The sequence below is a fragment of the Corvus brachyrhynchos genome, unplaced genomic scaffold (assembly GCF_000691975.1).
Source record: "Corvus brachyrhynchos isolate BGI_N302 unplaced genomic scaffold, ASM69197v1 scaffold315, whole genome shotgun sequence".
In the NCBI taxonomy this organism is placed as follows: Eukaryota; Metazoa; Chordata; class Aves; order Passeriformes; family Corvidae; genus Corvus; species Corvus brachyrhynchos.
The window spans coordinates 947,718-962,904 of NW_008237903.1; the positions used below are offsets into that span (position 1 = coordinate 947,718).

Below are 15,187 nucleotides of genomic sequence, written 5' to 3' on the forward strand. Positions count from 1 at the left end.
GCTCTTGGCAGGAGAGCACATGCTCACCCCACAAGGAAAACAAAGCAGCCCGGAGCAACCTCACTCCGTCACTGGATTAAGACAGCACGGGAATGGATACATCCAGAGCTCGTAGCCAGAGGGGAGTGCTGCATCCCAGATTTCTTGGATGGAACTGGAGAGGACTGATTTGGAAGAAGTTCAGAACACAGTAAACACTGCAGTGTGGGGAAGAGAGTGATACTGATGGAAGTGACAGAGCTTCAGGGTATAAAAGCTGAGAAGAAACAGTTGTAAAACATGAGATGGAAATAGGCAGAACATCAGGGGAAAGTCAATATCCTTATTCTAGATTGAGTTCAGGGATGTAGTAAGTCTTTTGTGTGTGAGAGTTATCTTAAATTTAGGGTTGCCTTCCTTTTTGCGGAATACAGTACTAAGTTTGTTGTGCTGTACACAGAAAAGCACAAACACAGTTGTGGCAAACACCGTCACTACTACAGCTCACACAGAAGATGAACACAACACTAAAAAGGACTTAGCTTTAGTCAACACCAAACAACAGTTTCACAGAAGTACATCTACCTTGGAAACACAAACACCTACTATTGCTAAGCAACTTTCAAACCCCAGATTATAAAACTAATTTAATCTAAGAGGGTTTAATATTTCCACTATAAAAGCTCACGCCATGCAAATTAAGACAGGACACCAAACTAGCTTTCACACTGAACTAGGTGACACTGGATTTATTTCAGCAACACATTTTCATAATATATTCTTTTGAATTTACTATTTCCTCTCATGATCTGACTTTAAGAAAGGACAGAGGTTTTAATATATTGCTAAAAAATCCAAACGAGATTTATCATACTTGCACAACAATCCTTAAAAAATAAATACAAACTTACCCTGATTTTGCACTACCACATCAAATGGTAAACAAAAGGAAAATAAAATCATAAAGGACAAATATAAAACTAGGATTAAACTGAACTCAAAGGCATACAAAGACAAATAATGTGTACTGTAATTTAATTCTGTAACTATAAATAGGTTTTTGTTAGCAGACACTGAACACTGCCCTCAGCCTGTTTGTGCACATGCAAGCAGAAATCAGAAAGATAAACGAGCAAATAGGGATTAGAGACAGCTATAAATAGAAGGAGCTGTCGTTGTTCCAAGCATTCAGGTAGCTGGAATTCTTTTTGCTGAATACAAGGTTTTGCAAACAAAGTCAGTTGGAATTTGTTTTAACCCAGCCTCCTCCAAAATCAAAGTGAAAAGTAATTCAGAGCAGCTTTACTACTACTACTTTTTGATAATGAGCATCTCAAGAAGGCAGCAAGGGATCTTTGACCCCTTGTGATAATACTGCTTCCCATGTTCAGAATACCCCTCAGGATTCTGAGACAGCTGCATGAAAGCATCTTACTGGGATTTTTCAAATGATAGATTTAGATTGTATTAATTTCATTGAGTGGTAGAGAATACAAGGCTCCAGGGAAACCTTAGAGCCCCTTCCAGTACCTAAAGGGGCTCTAGAAGAGAAGGAGAGGGGGGTTTGAAGAGCTAGGGAAGGCAATTCCAAACTAAAAGTTTTCATCTGTTTAATATAGACAGCTGCCTTTTAAGCAACCTACAACATGCAGCCATAAATTATACTTTAAGTAATACCAGTACATTTTTGAAAAGCAGAATGTTTACAAGAAAAGTCATGATTTATCTGCAACTGCACTTTTTGCATTTCTTAAAGCAAGACAGTATGGATTGTTTTACTTGAGAATGAAACTTGTGGCTGGTATTGAGAAATACCTATATTGCTCAAAGAACAGACCTTAACACTATTTAGATATGACCAGACTAAAACTATTTATTCAACCAAGATGTGGTATGACTTTAAAGCACTGTAGAAAAGGGAAAATACCAGATCATAATAATGTATGATTGCCTTCAGTGTAGCAGTCTGAAGAAAAACAGCTGAGCCTTCTGTTATCCAAACAAACCCACATTCCATTCCAACTTTTCAAACCAACACACTGCTGGTTTTCATTAGCAGCCACCAGGCATTATTCTTATTAGTTAATAGAACTTAGGTACTGCAAGAAATCTCTCTCAAAGGGAAAATTAGCACCCTTTCTTTCCAATATTTACTGTCTGTCTTCAGAAGGCAAGGAAAGTCTGATCTTCATCAGTTTTTTGACAGCTGAACAGAACAGAAGCAGCAGAAGTTTAAGGCTCAGCATTGGGGGAAAAAATGCAAGGAATGCCTGATCCTACTTATATAAATATGAGTGTTTCCTGTACTGCCATATAAGCATCAAGTCAGGATTTCTACCAGTAACAGTATCTGTTTTTCCCCTATGATTAGTCTTTGCTTCATCTGTTCCAAGTCTGGGAACAACAAAGCATGCGAACAGACACTCAAAAGGTGAGCAGTAAACTGAAGATTTTCTGGCACAGAGTGATAAAATTCTCTGGACTAGGAAAAGGTAATTGCATACAAGGTGCCATAAAAAAGGAACAGTCACAATTGATTTAAAAATGGAAGAAATCAAGGCTATATGGTGCAAAGAGAAAGATTTCAGCAGACAATCTTAAACAGAAGTGAAAAAATTAGTGAAGAGAGAAGCTGTCAGCAGCTGCAACACAAAGGGACAGAGAAAGGAGCCAGCAAGTTCATGTACAGGGATGTCTGCACACAGCATCTCATGCTTCCCTTCTGTCAATTCCTTCACACTCTGGGCAAAGAACAGCCAAGAGCAACTTTGGGAAATCTCCCATTTGAATCAAAGGTATTTATAATTTATTATATTTAATCCCTCCCAAAGCAGGTATTAAGTATAATAAATTTGGGGGAGATTTGGTAAGAGTCCACTTCTATCTCTGAATTTCTTTATTACAGCAGTCCAATAGTAAGTTTTCAGCTGAAATTCCTTTCAAACTTACCATGACCCATGCTGCTATTAATGTTCTGGAAAAATAGTAACAAAAAATAAATCTACAGAGACTTATTAACCATAGCACCATATTAGGCAAAAAATACCCCAAAACCAAACTAAAAAAATAAAAACCACAGCATTTTTAAACAAAGCAATACATGATTAACACAGGATTCCAAATATCTGGTAACTTACTTTTTCTGCATTTTCCTGTTTTTCTCTGCCTGACCTCCAAGTTTGCTGAGACCTAATGCATCCTGAGAGGAACCATCTGCTTCTCCCATGCCACCTACAAAAAAAACCCCCAAACTCAAGTCAGTCTTAACTTAATCCTTTGTAATATTACTGATCAGGAATGTGTAAAACCAAACCTCCAAGCCCATATCTCTCACTGTGTAAGAAAAAGCAAACCAACCTTGTCCCAGAGCTTCCTTGCTTGTTTGTCCAGGTCGTCCCTTTTCCTTCTTGCCAAACAGGCGGCCAATAGAGGATTTGATCCCCTTCTTTTTGGGGGCTTTGTGAAGGGAATCTTGGCTGCTGTTACTGCTACTAGGATTACTTGTTTGCCCATCTTGTGAACCTGTTGAACTGTACCAAAAAAAACATCATAAAGGAGCCCATGTACAACAAATTCACCAGAGATAAGTTCAGGGTTCTGTATGAGTTACTCAAAGTTCAGTGACTCACTAATGACATTTAATTTCAGCTTTTATGAGTTATGAAAAGAAATGTTGATGGCACAAGTTCCTGACTGAAAGGGACAGACAAAGATTGAAATACTTGAGTGGAATCCATCTCAGATACTTAGGAACTTTGAAAAGAGTATCTGTCAATCCAAGTGATGGCGATTTTGCAAGTTATATCTCAATTTACAGCTAAGTTACAACTTAAAGAGTTGAAAGTTACACTTTTTATTTCCCAGACATGAAGCACACTTAACACAGACTCGGAGTACCAAAAGACTTCCCATGATGCCATTTCTAAGCATTAGCAAAACCTACATTCTTAATGTTTATGTAACAGTCACCCATTTAGGTGTCCACACTCCTGGCTTTTGAGAAACGCTTCAAGACCCAGACTAAAGCCCTACAGGCTGAACAGCTCTGCAGTTTGGGGGTTTTACTCTGATGCTGTGGAACACTGAGCTCCTGGTAGGTCTGAGTGATTCCCAGCTACTCACTTCCTAATGTCCCTGATATCTTCATGGCTCACTGTATGCAGAGCTCCTTTCTGGACTCTGTCCAGACGCAAAGACCGAGGTGAGGAAGGTGGCGATGTCTCACATTTGATGGTGGTTTTGTCGTCTCGTACCTCTTCTCTGGAAGACGGAGACTAATGGAAAAGGAAGGAAAATTTCAGGAGCAATGCTGAAACATGAAGGCAATACCAACTCTAAAAAAAAACAGTGAAAGAATCTTATTTCAGCATTAAAGGATTACTCTTGCCCTTACCATTCTGCTGTTGCCTATTTTTTGCTTGATTTCTTTCTGAATTTCTTGTTACCTTCAGTGACAAACTATTAAATTCAATCTTAGCTACTGACACAAGAAAGTAGCACTTATCTTTTATTCATTTATAGGGCTAAGAACTAAAGTAATGCCTTCAGCACCATAAAATGAATATACCTGTCACCAGTTTAAGCAAGTGCAAAGACAGAAATAAGAGACCCGTGAAAAGAGTTATTAGCAAGATCACTGACTCCGTGAAGTCAGTTTCTACACACCTTTGGCTACAAAAGTTTGAGAAACAGAAAGAATAACTTATTTGTGTGTGCACTGACAGCTTTTAAAATGAAGCACTGATGCATGAAGACTGCAAAGCAGTGGTTGAAACAGAAAGCAGCACCACACTCCTCAACACCAGCAAAAACAGGCAAACAAACATGAAAACCCACAAAATAAAACCCATACTTAGGTTAAAATGATAAACCATAATCTTGTTTTATTACAGAGCTACCCTGTAAATGCTTTATGTTCCTGTTATCCACTAATGAGTTTGGAGACAGGGAGGGAGATGAAGGGGCACACCACGAAATAAACTAAAGATTTTTACCTTTCTACGGTGTTTCCTTAAATCACTAGGCTGACAGATGCATGCAAAGAAAAGAAATTTGGAAAAGCTGTATTTATTGTAAACTGTACCACAGACCAAGACAACTAGTACAGACAAAACATCTCAGGGAGAATATAAACAACAATTACAACAATGGCACGGAGAGATACTGGGTATGAAGTACTCCTTAAATCACAGATTACTTAAACGTATCCCTGAAGTGAGGAAAAGGAAGCAAAAAATAAACACTTACAATTGGTTATCTACCAAAGTACCAGAGATGTTTGAGTGTATTGGGACCGTAGGCAAATTAGCACAAAATACGTGCAGCAAAAAAACCCCAAAGAAGTGCTGTGGGGTGCAAGGTGTTGCTTTGAAAAGGCAAGGACCTGCCTTGGACCTCCAGGTCAGCCACAGCAGCCTTAATAAATCAGCTGCACTTGTCCCTCCTCACAACCTTGGCATCCCTGCAGCTGTTTCCTACACTGCACAAAAAGCAGCCCATACTTTAATAATGCGAAACAGTGCCAACAATAGCTCATTTCTATACAGTCACAGGATTCTGTTCTTTTTACAACTTTCAAGTGCTGGAATGTTTGAGCAGGAATTCACCACCACTTTTATTTTATCCTCCATCTACTGTACCTCACTCCCCAGGGAGTGCTCACCTCTGCCAGTGCACAGAGCAAGGCAGCAACCCTGAGTTACACAAACAGCTTATTCACACTGGTGCTGACAAAAGCCAAATTTAGATAATTTGTTTAATAGCTCTCATCATTTAAAAAGGCTGCAACCAAAAATAAAGTCAGTCCCCTCTGAAGTGGGACAAGGGGGAGGGATGTTGTTTCCCTCCCACAAAGGACAACTTTTAATTGTTTTTGATTCAGAATACATGTAAATTTCGCAGCATTAATATGGAAAGTTTTGTTCAATCTGACTGTAGAGTACCACATTAACAAATCATAAGTTCACTGAATGATAGAAGGGACCTTTAAAGACGATCTAGTTCCTCATCAAGTTCTTGACAAAGCACTGCAAACTTGTTTTACCCTCACTGGATCTTTCATCCATTAAATCTGATGAGCATAAAAATGAAAATGTTCACCACATGGAATGAACTGCCCACAAGGACTGCTCAAGAGAGGCTTCACCATTTATCATGCTGATGCTTTTTAATCATGAGGGGCTTTCAACTGACTGAGCTGCATAACCACTGGCATTAAGAAATTTTGCCTACATGATCAAAAACTAATGCAACTCTCTATTAAAATACTGGAAGACACAGCAGAACTCAGTCCAATAATTCATGATAGCTCTTCCAAAAGTTTCAAGAAAGCCCTTGATCTGTAATTCTTGATTTCAAGCTTTCACAAGTCAGTTGCCAGGTACAAAACCCATCAAATACAACTGCAAACACTAGACCAAGTGACTTTGATGCACAATTATGATCTAAAGTGAACTTCATTACAGTTCACTTTTCTTCGGTTGCACTGGATTTCAGACAAGACACGTTCTCCTGATCTAGTTTTGGGGAAAAGAGCTACTTAAATTTGTAAACGGTTTTCTGCATGAGAAGTGTTTAGCTTAACTAATGATTGTGAAATGTTAGAAGATAAAGCACTCCACATTCTGAATTTTGATAGCTTTTCTTAGAAGACGACTGCTTGACCCTGGATATATGGCTAGAGCTAGTACAGTGATTTTTTTTCTAATTCAAAGAAGGCAAAATTACTCCCTTTTATGGAAAAAAGAGACTTTTTGGTATATGTACACATCAATTTTAGAAAGCCAGCAAAATTACTTAGCTGAAATACTTGGTTTTAACTGTTCATTTTGTTTAACATGTCTTTAAAAACAAGAAAGGGCAAAATTTGTATCTTGTTTTTACAGATATGTTTACATGCATAAAGCAGCTCCTAGAAGGATTTATCTTCCTAAGAATTCATAAGAATATCAAAAGAAGGAAAACATCTTTTTCTACTCACTGAACTCCTAAGACTAAACTTCTTTATCACCTACAAGGTCTAACAGATATTTCTTTCACCTATCAGGCTTTAAACAGCCTAAACCAAGACACTGGCACTCATTAATATTCAAACAGCAGTGATACCATCTCAATCTTCAAGATTAACATGCAAATCATTTTTTAGCTGAGTGTTTAGTGGAAAATAATAAAAATAAAGTTTAAAGCAGAGGAAGAAAGTGGTTGAAAAGAAAACATTCTTTCTTCTAGAAAGAGGAGTCTGAAGGAAGACTGTAACAACAGAAGGAATAAATACTCAGGCACGAGATGCTGACCAAATAATAGACTTGAGCTCTGAACATTTTTCCTAATCATTATGTATCTTACACTTTTTATAGAAGTTGAAAGGAAGCAGTAGAAAAACCTAGAGGAAGGAAAAATACAGCTGAGTAAGCAGGAGAGGAAGGGGCAACGAACCAACCCGTTTCCTAGAGCAAAGGAAGGCTCTCCTGCAGGGCCCCGCCGGCGTACGAGGGAGGGATGGAGCTCATGGAGCGGAACCGGCCGTGCGCGTCCAGGCTGCCGCTGCCCACCCTGCTCTCGATCTCCTCGGCGCGCTGCTCCGTGTTCTCCTTCTCCTCCTGGATCAGTCTGGGGGAAAGAGAGTCTCAGAGGAACGTGACATTCCAACAAGGGCCATACAAACAGAATGGGGCTTTGAAAGAAGCAGCACTTAGCAGAAAAACATGGAGAAATTACCATCTTCCGAGTCATTTTTATCGAAAGCTCCACAGCAGACAGGCCGTACCTGATCTCTTTGTTGATTGCATCCAATTGTTCCTGCAGCATTATGGCCAAAGTCTGAGCATCAGCCTGACCACTTGGTGACAGCAGATCAACTGAGCTGAAAATGGTCTCCCTGTCGTCCTCCACATCAGACACATCCACATCACTCTCAAATGCTTGTGCCACGTTTGCCAACACACTGGCTTGCTGGGCCCGCTCCCAATCCTGCTCGTTCAGGGTCTGAACCTACAAGAATCCATAAAAAAATAAATCCAAGCTCAAATGGGAAAAACACGACATCTCTACTGCTTATCAAGATGTTTAAAATAATTTATGTAAGTCTACTTACATGCTGAATGCATCCATCAAGACAGCAATGTTTAGAGAAATGTAAAAAAAAAAAAAAGCCATAATGTCGGAAACTTTTAAATTTCATTTAACTGGAAGATGCAAAACAGGCTCATTGAGCCAATTACACCATCACATATTTTGGCTATACACGCTTTTAATTACAGAAGAATTTTGCTATCAATTCCATGGGAACTACGGAATCAGTTTTATGTAATGAGTGCTTATGTGTCCTGAAAGGAAATTGGAAATGCTTGCAGAACAGTAATATGTTTGAGTACAGACACAAAAGTAGAAGTGTTTCAAATTGTATTTTACAGGCTTATCAAAATTTAAAAGCAAAAACAAAAATTAAAAAAACCCCCAAAACTGGAGTTCAGAACCGCAGTCTTGCAACTATTTGCAAACAATTAAAAACACCAGCAGCTGGTCATGAGTTGGTAACACTGGACCTATAAAATCCAGGAGTTTATTGCCAGGTACTCCCAATTCTCAAACCTCCTTTCACCTGATTAGCCTCATGCATTGAGCAAATCTGTTCTGCTGTCACAGTGCTGTCTGTATTTTCCTTCCTTACCTTTGAGGGCTCGTCTCTGAGAGCAGCCAAACGGCCCTTCTGGGGCCGCCTCAGCACGGAGGAGGTGCCGTAGGACTCTGTGTGACTGTCCCCCACAGAGGAGGATGCCACAGGGAACCTGAAATCTGGTCTGCTGGAACACAAAACCAACATTTCATCCTTACAAAGGGAGAAGGAAACCAAAAATAAGTCCCCCAAAGGATTCCTCTTGTCCCACCACTGCCAATTGTTTTTAAGTATGTTTTTTAAGCAGTATAAAAATTGCTTTATATGCTCTATAAAAATGAATTTTGTAAATATTCGCAAAAATATTTGCACTTATAATAGACAAAATTGTCTTCAGCATAGTGACTTTAAAGAAAATAGGAAAAAACCCAAACTACTACTGGTACCTATGATGAAGTGATGTGGCTCTGAGTCTCACTTGGTCATTTTCAGCCCTTAATGCATCAACATTTAAAACAAGCTGATCCTGGAAAAATAAATAGAAAAAATGTATAATAGGCTTTTTAAAAAAATTAGTGTTAAATACAAATTCATAAACTAACCTTTAGGTTTTTTATCTCATTTCTCTTGCAACTTGGAAATAAAAGATTTTAAGATATACCCTTCAACTATTTAAACATTAGTTTTGCTACACACCATACAGCACTGTCACAAAAGGGCATCCCAGAATCATTTTGCTGCGTCTCTACCCTGACTCTAGTAATGACAATATGTATTTTAAAAACAGCTATGAAATAAAGTTCACTTGCTACTAAGGTTACTATAATTAAGTGGTGATAATAAGAAACAAGAAGATTTGTTCAAGCTCTCTGCACAAAAGGATCTAGCAGCACTTACTTTTAACTGGAACATTTTTACAGGCTCTAGAAACCCTGAATTGCGCAGAGAGATCCAATGAATGAGAAAACAACGAAAGTCTAAATAAAATAAAAAGTGGCTGATGATGAACATCTGTAAGGAGGGACCTTGTCATTTCCAGGACAAGCAGAACACCAGGCAGCTGCTATTGCTAAGGAGCAGCCAAGTCTAATAAATATTTCTCCCTCTGCTCCCCAGTTCTTAAAACTTAAAAAAAAAAATGTTAGCAGTTGCACAAGCATTTCAAGATATTCAATGCTTTGAGAAAACCTCATGGAAAAATGCCCAACATTAAAAGTATTTCTCGTTTGGTTTTGCTGTTCAAGGTCATGTGTACAACAGTATAAAAATTCTACACAATCTCCACACTTTGGCTAACTGCCAACATATCCAGGCACTTCACAGATTCAAAAGTGTGTTAAGCCTTGGACTAAAAGGTTATGTATTAGCTATAAAATCTTCCTAAAACTGTGGCACACAATACCATAAAATAACCAGTAACAGCTCCTTTCTCTTAAACAGAGCAGGAAATGTTAAGTTTTATGGGGAATTAAAATCTGATCCTGCTGTGTAGCAAAGCAGCAATTAAGTTCCAAGATAATATTTCAGAAATGCAGAGTGTACCTTTTCATGCTGAAGTTCTTCTATTTGTTTTTTTGCATTTTCAATTTCTCGAAGAAGTGAATTCTGAAACAAAAGGCATCACAAATTAAGTCACTCATAAGCTGCTTTACACTTTTCAATCATAACCATGACGAGTATCAAAAAAAATTCAGTCAACACTACACAAATGCATCTTAAAATTACAGATCCTTGACTGCTTCCATCATTTCACTTTGGTTATAGTTGAAGGCTTATCCTTCCAGGTGTACAGCACTCTAAATAATGGATTTGGTAATAGTACTGGTTCCATAAATCTTTAATAGCAATAGCAGCCTTTTAAGGCTCCATTTGACAAAGTCTAACTAGTAAAAAAAAAAGGAATAATTACGGAATAATTCAAAGTCATTCAAAAAAGACCATATGATCAGAACAAAGTCTTAAAATTTTACCTGCACGTTTCTTCCCAACTTAGCATAAAAGAATGAGCTGGAAGCCTCAACAAGAACACTTTTCTAGAAGCTGTGAACTACAGCAAATGACAAGTAGATTTTCCTCATTATTCACAAATGTAGTTATGGTTTGGAAGATAAGAGGGAGACAGGGTCAACCCTAAGGCATCACCCATTATTCAAGCATTAGGCACGAATGCAAGAGGAAGCAAACGTTCAGCAAGAGTCTGGGAACATCACTGAGGTTCCAAAGCATTTTATTGCCATGACTTTAAAATCAAAGACACTCAGCTTTTCCTGAAACATTTCCCCAGATGGTCATTTCACCCTCTAGTAAAAGAAACCAAGTATTTTTTTAATCCAAGACCAAGCAATTCAAAGTCAGCATCAAGCAAAGTGCCACTTTAGAAGACACTTTGAAGTTAGGGATCTAACTTCAAGGTGTGCATGGAAGAAGAATCCATAAGGACCTAGATCCAAAAGTAGAAGGGAAGAAAAGGAGTAAAAAAGTGTGTCAAAAGAGATGACCTGAGTGCAGGGGAAAGCTCCAAGATGTGCACTGACAATGCAGGAACAGCCCAGTCACACTCATATAACGAGTCTCAAAACGATCTACCTGGGAAGAACTGCAGGAATCCCACAATGACTCAGGGGAACTGGAACAGCCAAAAGCAGTGGGAAACAAAGGAAACCGAACTGGAAAGATCAAAGTTCCAGCACTTCAGGCTTCCTGTATTACACTGGATGAGCCTTTTTATGCAATCTGCACCAGTCGAGTGCAAATTTTTACCCAAAAAAGGATACAGCTTCTTAAAAGCTGCCTTCTCAACACTGCAGTGCAGTGCCCAGGGACAACCTCAAAAAATGACTTTTAAGAGCATATTTTCCAAATCCACACTAAAAAAAGGGTCTTAACAGAAACTACTTATAGATAAGGTGTTTGTGTTTATTTGCTGAAGTTACAGACACACTGCAAAATATGCACAAATCATTCAGAATTACACATGCAGTACTGGAATGTGACTTGTTACCTTATCTTCCAGGGCAGCCATCCTCTCCTTGAGATGAAGCTGGAGCCTTTCATTGGATTCAGACAGGAGCTTATCAACAGTTTCTGACAAACGTTTATTATGCTCTTCATTCATCTTCTCTCTCTGTCTAGCCTGAGATACAAAAAAGCTGCTGAAAAAAACCCAAATTTGCAGTATCTCCAGCAACTTCCAGGTTATGAAGGCAGCAAGCTCTCTTTAATCCAAATGCATTTTCTTTAACAGCAATATTTTTCCAAAGAGGAACACTGCATGTGCCTCCAGAGCTCTGTAAAGGGAGTCTGAGGGACACTTCAGTCTTTAATAAGTGATCCAAGATAAGAAGTTTAAAAATCTAAGCCTACATTAAAAAAATCTTAGAAAGGCACAATTCAGAATGGATTCCATCATTTATAACCCACGAAACAATTTGTCCATAGTCATTTAATTCAGCAAGGTTTTTCAAACTTTCATTGGAGACTTCCAGCACATTTTCCTTGAGATTTAAGGTTAGCCACAGTACAGTGACTCAAATCTCACAGCTATCAGCCAGCCTAAACTCTGGCTTTATTTTAAAGCCGAGAAATAAACCCAGCTTTGCTGAAGAGGATTAGGTTCTTTCTTTCAGCTTTTTATCTTTGTCAAAATTATGTGCAGTACCCTTTGCAGTTCTTGATTCTTCTCTTCAAGCTGTGCCTCCATCTGTCTCAGTCGCTCCTCGATATTGCCGTGTCTCTCCTCAGCCTGTCAAGTTGAGAGCAAAATTAGAATTTGGGTGGGTTTTTTTAGGTTTCAAAAGTACAGAAACACTGGGGCACAGGAATATTTCGAACATGCTTTTGCACAACTGCCATTTATGGTAAAGGACAAAGCAGAACAGATGTTTTTCTGTCACCAAAAGGACATTGCAAGAGTTCAGATGGGAAGTAGCAAAATGATGACACCTCTCACCTCTAAGTACCATGAATCAACTCCTACTTGCAAACGAGCTTGCAACAGCAAAGTTCATTCATACCCCCAAGAAATAAAACTAAAAAACAAATAAAAGTAAAAACTAAGTGCATTTGCAGCTTCTCCTCACTAGCCTGGACGATGGGACCCTCTGTTAGTAATCATGGCAAAGCAGAAAGCAGCAAGCAGAGACAAGGACTAATACACAAATTCTACCTTCCTAAGCTTGGTGGCAAGTTCCAAAACTTTAGCATCTTTAGCAGCAGAGCTCCCAGGAGACAAAAGGTCAGACTACAGAGCCAGTTAGGGACAGGAAAGATAACAGGGAAAGAAATGAAACTAAGGCTTTGAAAGAAAACATGCACACACACTTGAAAAGGCTCATTTGTAGTTAACTAAATCTAGTTCCTTAGACTTCATTACTCCATTTTTAGCCCTCTAAAAATCTTGATGTTTGGTAGTACCACAACTTCTCTCGCTCCCCACTTGCTTCACTTAGCTAGCAGTGGAAGAAATTTAGGTTTCCCTTTCCGAAACAGTTCATGTTTAGAAGACTTTATACCTATTACTGAATAATTTTAATAAAAAGCACCAAAATAATAATTCAGAGATGTATTTTTATGATGTAAAAGAGTTAACAGAAAACCCACTTGAGTTCCAAAGAGCAGAAACTAAAAAAAAGAGATTAAAAATTTAAGAAATAAATCAGAGAGTTTTCAGAGAGATCAATGGAAAAAAAGTAGGAAATAAACATAAAAATTTTCTGAATTATTTGTGGGAAAACTGGAAACCAACTGTAAGCAAGACAACACTAGGAATGGCTTTCCTGCAGTGGGACACCAATGGAAAGGGAGCCTGGAGGACACTGTGCCACCACCTCACCTTTGTAAGTGCTGCAACTCTCTGTGCCAGCTCAGCCTCCACCTCTGGCAAAGTCTCAGCTTTTCTCAGGGTCTGCTGCAGCTTTTGCTCAGCCAGTTCCAGTCGTTCTTGCAGTTGCCTGTTCTTATCTTCACTCTGCACAACATTATGGCCAGCAAGTGTTGAGAGTTAAAGAAGTGATCAGTTAGAAAGTGGTTGGCTAAACAATCATTTCTGGTTTATAAAGTTGGACTATTTCATGTCAAGCACTTGTCAAACTTCCTCCCTCACTAAGGCCTGTAAAAGTCACTACACACTATGCAGATCTTAAAAGCTTAGCTCAGAATGAGTAATTCTCAGCCACAAAACTTAAGATGCTTGGATACACATACAGCAACTTAAAAATCCAGAATTAATAGGGACAAGAGCCCTACCGCCCCAAGATGAAGTGCACTAAATTTCTCAAAACCATTTCCCCTTCCCAGTAAAACTGCGTCCCATCTTTATTCCCAGGGTAAAACTCTCTACAATGTACAACTCCAGCTCCTGAAAAACAATCACTAATAACAGCACATTACAGCTGATATTTATCTTCCTAAAAGCAAAGTGCTTCAGCACAGCATGAACATTAATTATCTCCATTAGCGTTATGCTGAGCAAAATGTACTTCATCTCGTTTGAAACCACAACCTGTCGGTGCATGGAGTCTTTAGTGGCAATTTCATTTTCAAGTTTATCATTGAGGTCGTGCACGGATGTAGCTTCACGTTGTGCAGCGAGGTAGCGTTTCTCCAGAGTGGTGATTCTCTCCTCCATGTCCTCCTTCTGGGCCAGAGTCTGGGACACAAGTCAGAATTTGAAAAAGAATTATTTAGTGATCAAATAAAAACTGAAAAAAACAACCAGGTATTTCTGTTATTTTTCTCAGCAGAAAATGAAGTAGAAAGAAATGACTTTTTAAAAACAGTGAATGATTAAAAACCGCTGGTCTTTATTGTCTTACACCACAGATCTGCTACTTACCTTTCCAATGGTACACACACAGCAAATCCTGACTTTCTGGGAATGGTCAGAGAGTGTTCTTGGGTTTAACTAAGTTCTATCTAATAAGGATGTGTGGGACCTTGGAGATTAGAGATTCAGCAGTGACAGGAACTGTCAACCACACCACTGAAATTCAAGGGATTCCTCAACCAAGTGCATCTTTTAAAAATGGAAGCATCAGGAGTAAGCTGAGCATGTATGACAAGATCAAGCATCTCTTCCAGAACATGCTGACGCTGGCAATGCTAAATCACTAATACATTAATGAAATATCTAGTTAGTCATAGAGTTATCCTGAAGACAAAATCTTTTAAGTGACTGGTCTTTTAAACAAAAACCAGACAAACATCATGTCCCAAAAAACCATTTTCTTCCCATCTATCAAACCAAAGACATTCAAACAGCAGAAAGGTTCAACTGGAGCATGAAAGAGACTACAGTTTTATAAAGCAGTGGCATTTGTGACTGCCCAGATTCTGACAGCTCCTTCCTCACCTCTCGTACATCCCTCTGTAACTTTGTGTTCATTTCTTCAGATTTTATTAGGTCTTTCCTTGCTGTGTCAAGATCTTCTTCCAGCTCGGTTACTCTGCTGGACAAAGCAGTGAGGCGTTCTTTCATTTGTGTCTGCTCTTTGTTTTGCTTATCTATGATGTCTTGGAGTTCAATCACTTTAGCAAGGTTCTCATCGTGGCATAATGAACCATCAGAGGATCTCTGTTAAACAGGGGGAAAAAAAG

The 15,187-nt window shown here is 38.8% G+C and overlaps 1 protein-coding gene across 1 annotated transcript in view; it reads right to left on the reverse strand.

The window, feature by feature from the left end:
* Nucleotides 1-15,187, reverse strand: part of PPFIA1 (PTPRF interacting protein alpha 1) — a 53,340-nt gene that overhangs the window by 14,810 nt on the left and 23,343 nt on the right. The window contains exons 7-21 of the mRNA XM_017732987.1: nt 14,943-15,164; nt 14,094-14,240; nt 13,425-13,559; nt 12,252-12,335; nt 11,595-11,726; nt 10,136-10,198; nt 9,040-9,119; nt 8,648-8,780; nt 7,745-7,968; nt 7,432-7,587; nt 6,442-6,494; nt 4,974-5,095; nt 4,102-4,253; nt 3,337-3,509; nt 3,117-3,210 (exon numbers count right to left, since the gene is read on the reverse strand). Coding sequence (XP_017588476.1) covers nt 3,117-3,210; nt 3,337-3,509; nt 4,102-4,253; nt 4,974-5,095; nt 6,442-6,494; nt 7,432-7,587; nt 7,745-7,968; nt 8,648-8,780; nt 9,040-9,119; nt 10,136-10,198; nt 11,595-11,726; nt 12,252-12,335; nt 13,425-13,559; nt 14,094-14,240; nt 14,943-15,164 — 1,970 coding nt within the window. The remainder of the gene's footprint in view (nt 1-3,116; nt 3,211-3,336; nt 3,510-4,101; nt 4,254-4,973; nt 5,096-6,441; nt 6,495-7,431; nt 7,588-7,744; nt 7,969-8,647; nt 8,781-9,039; nt 9,120-10,135; nt 10,199-11,594; nt 11,727-12,251; nt 12,336-13,424; nt 13,560-14,093; nt 14,241-14,942; nt 15,165-15,187) is intronic.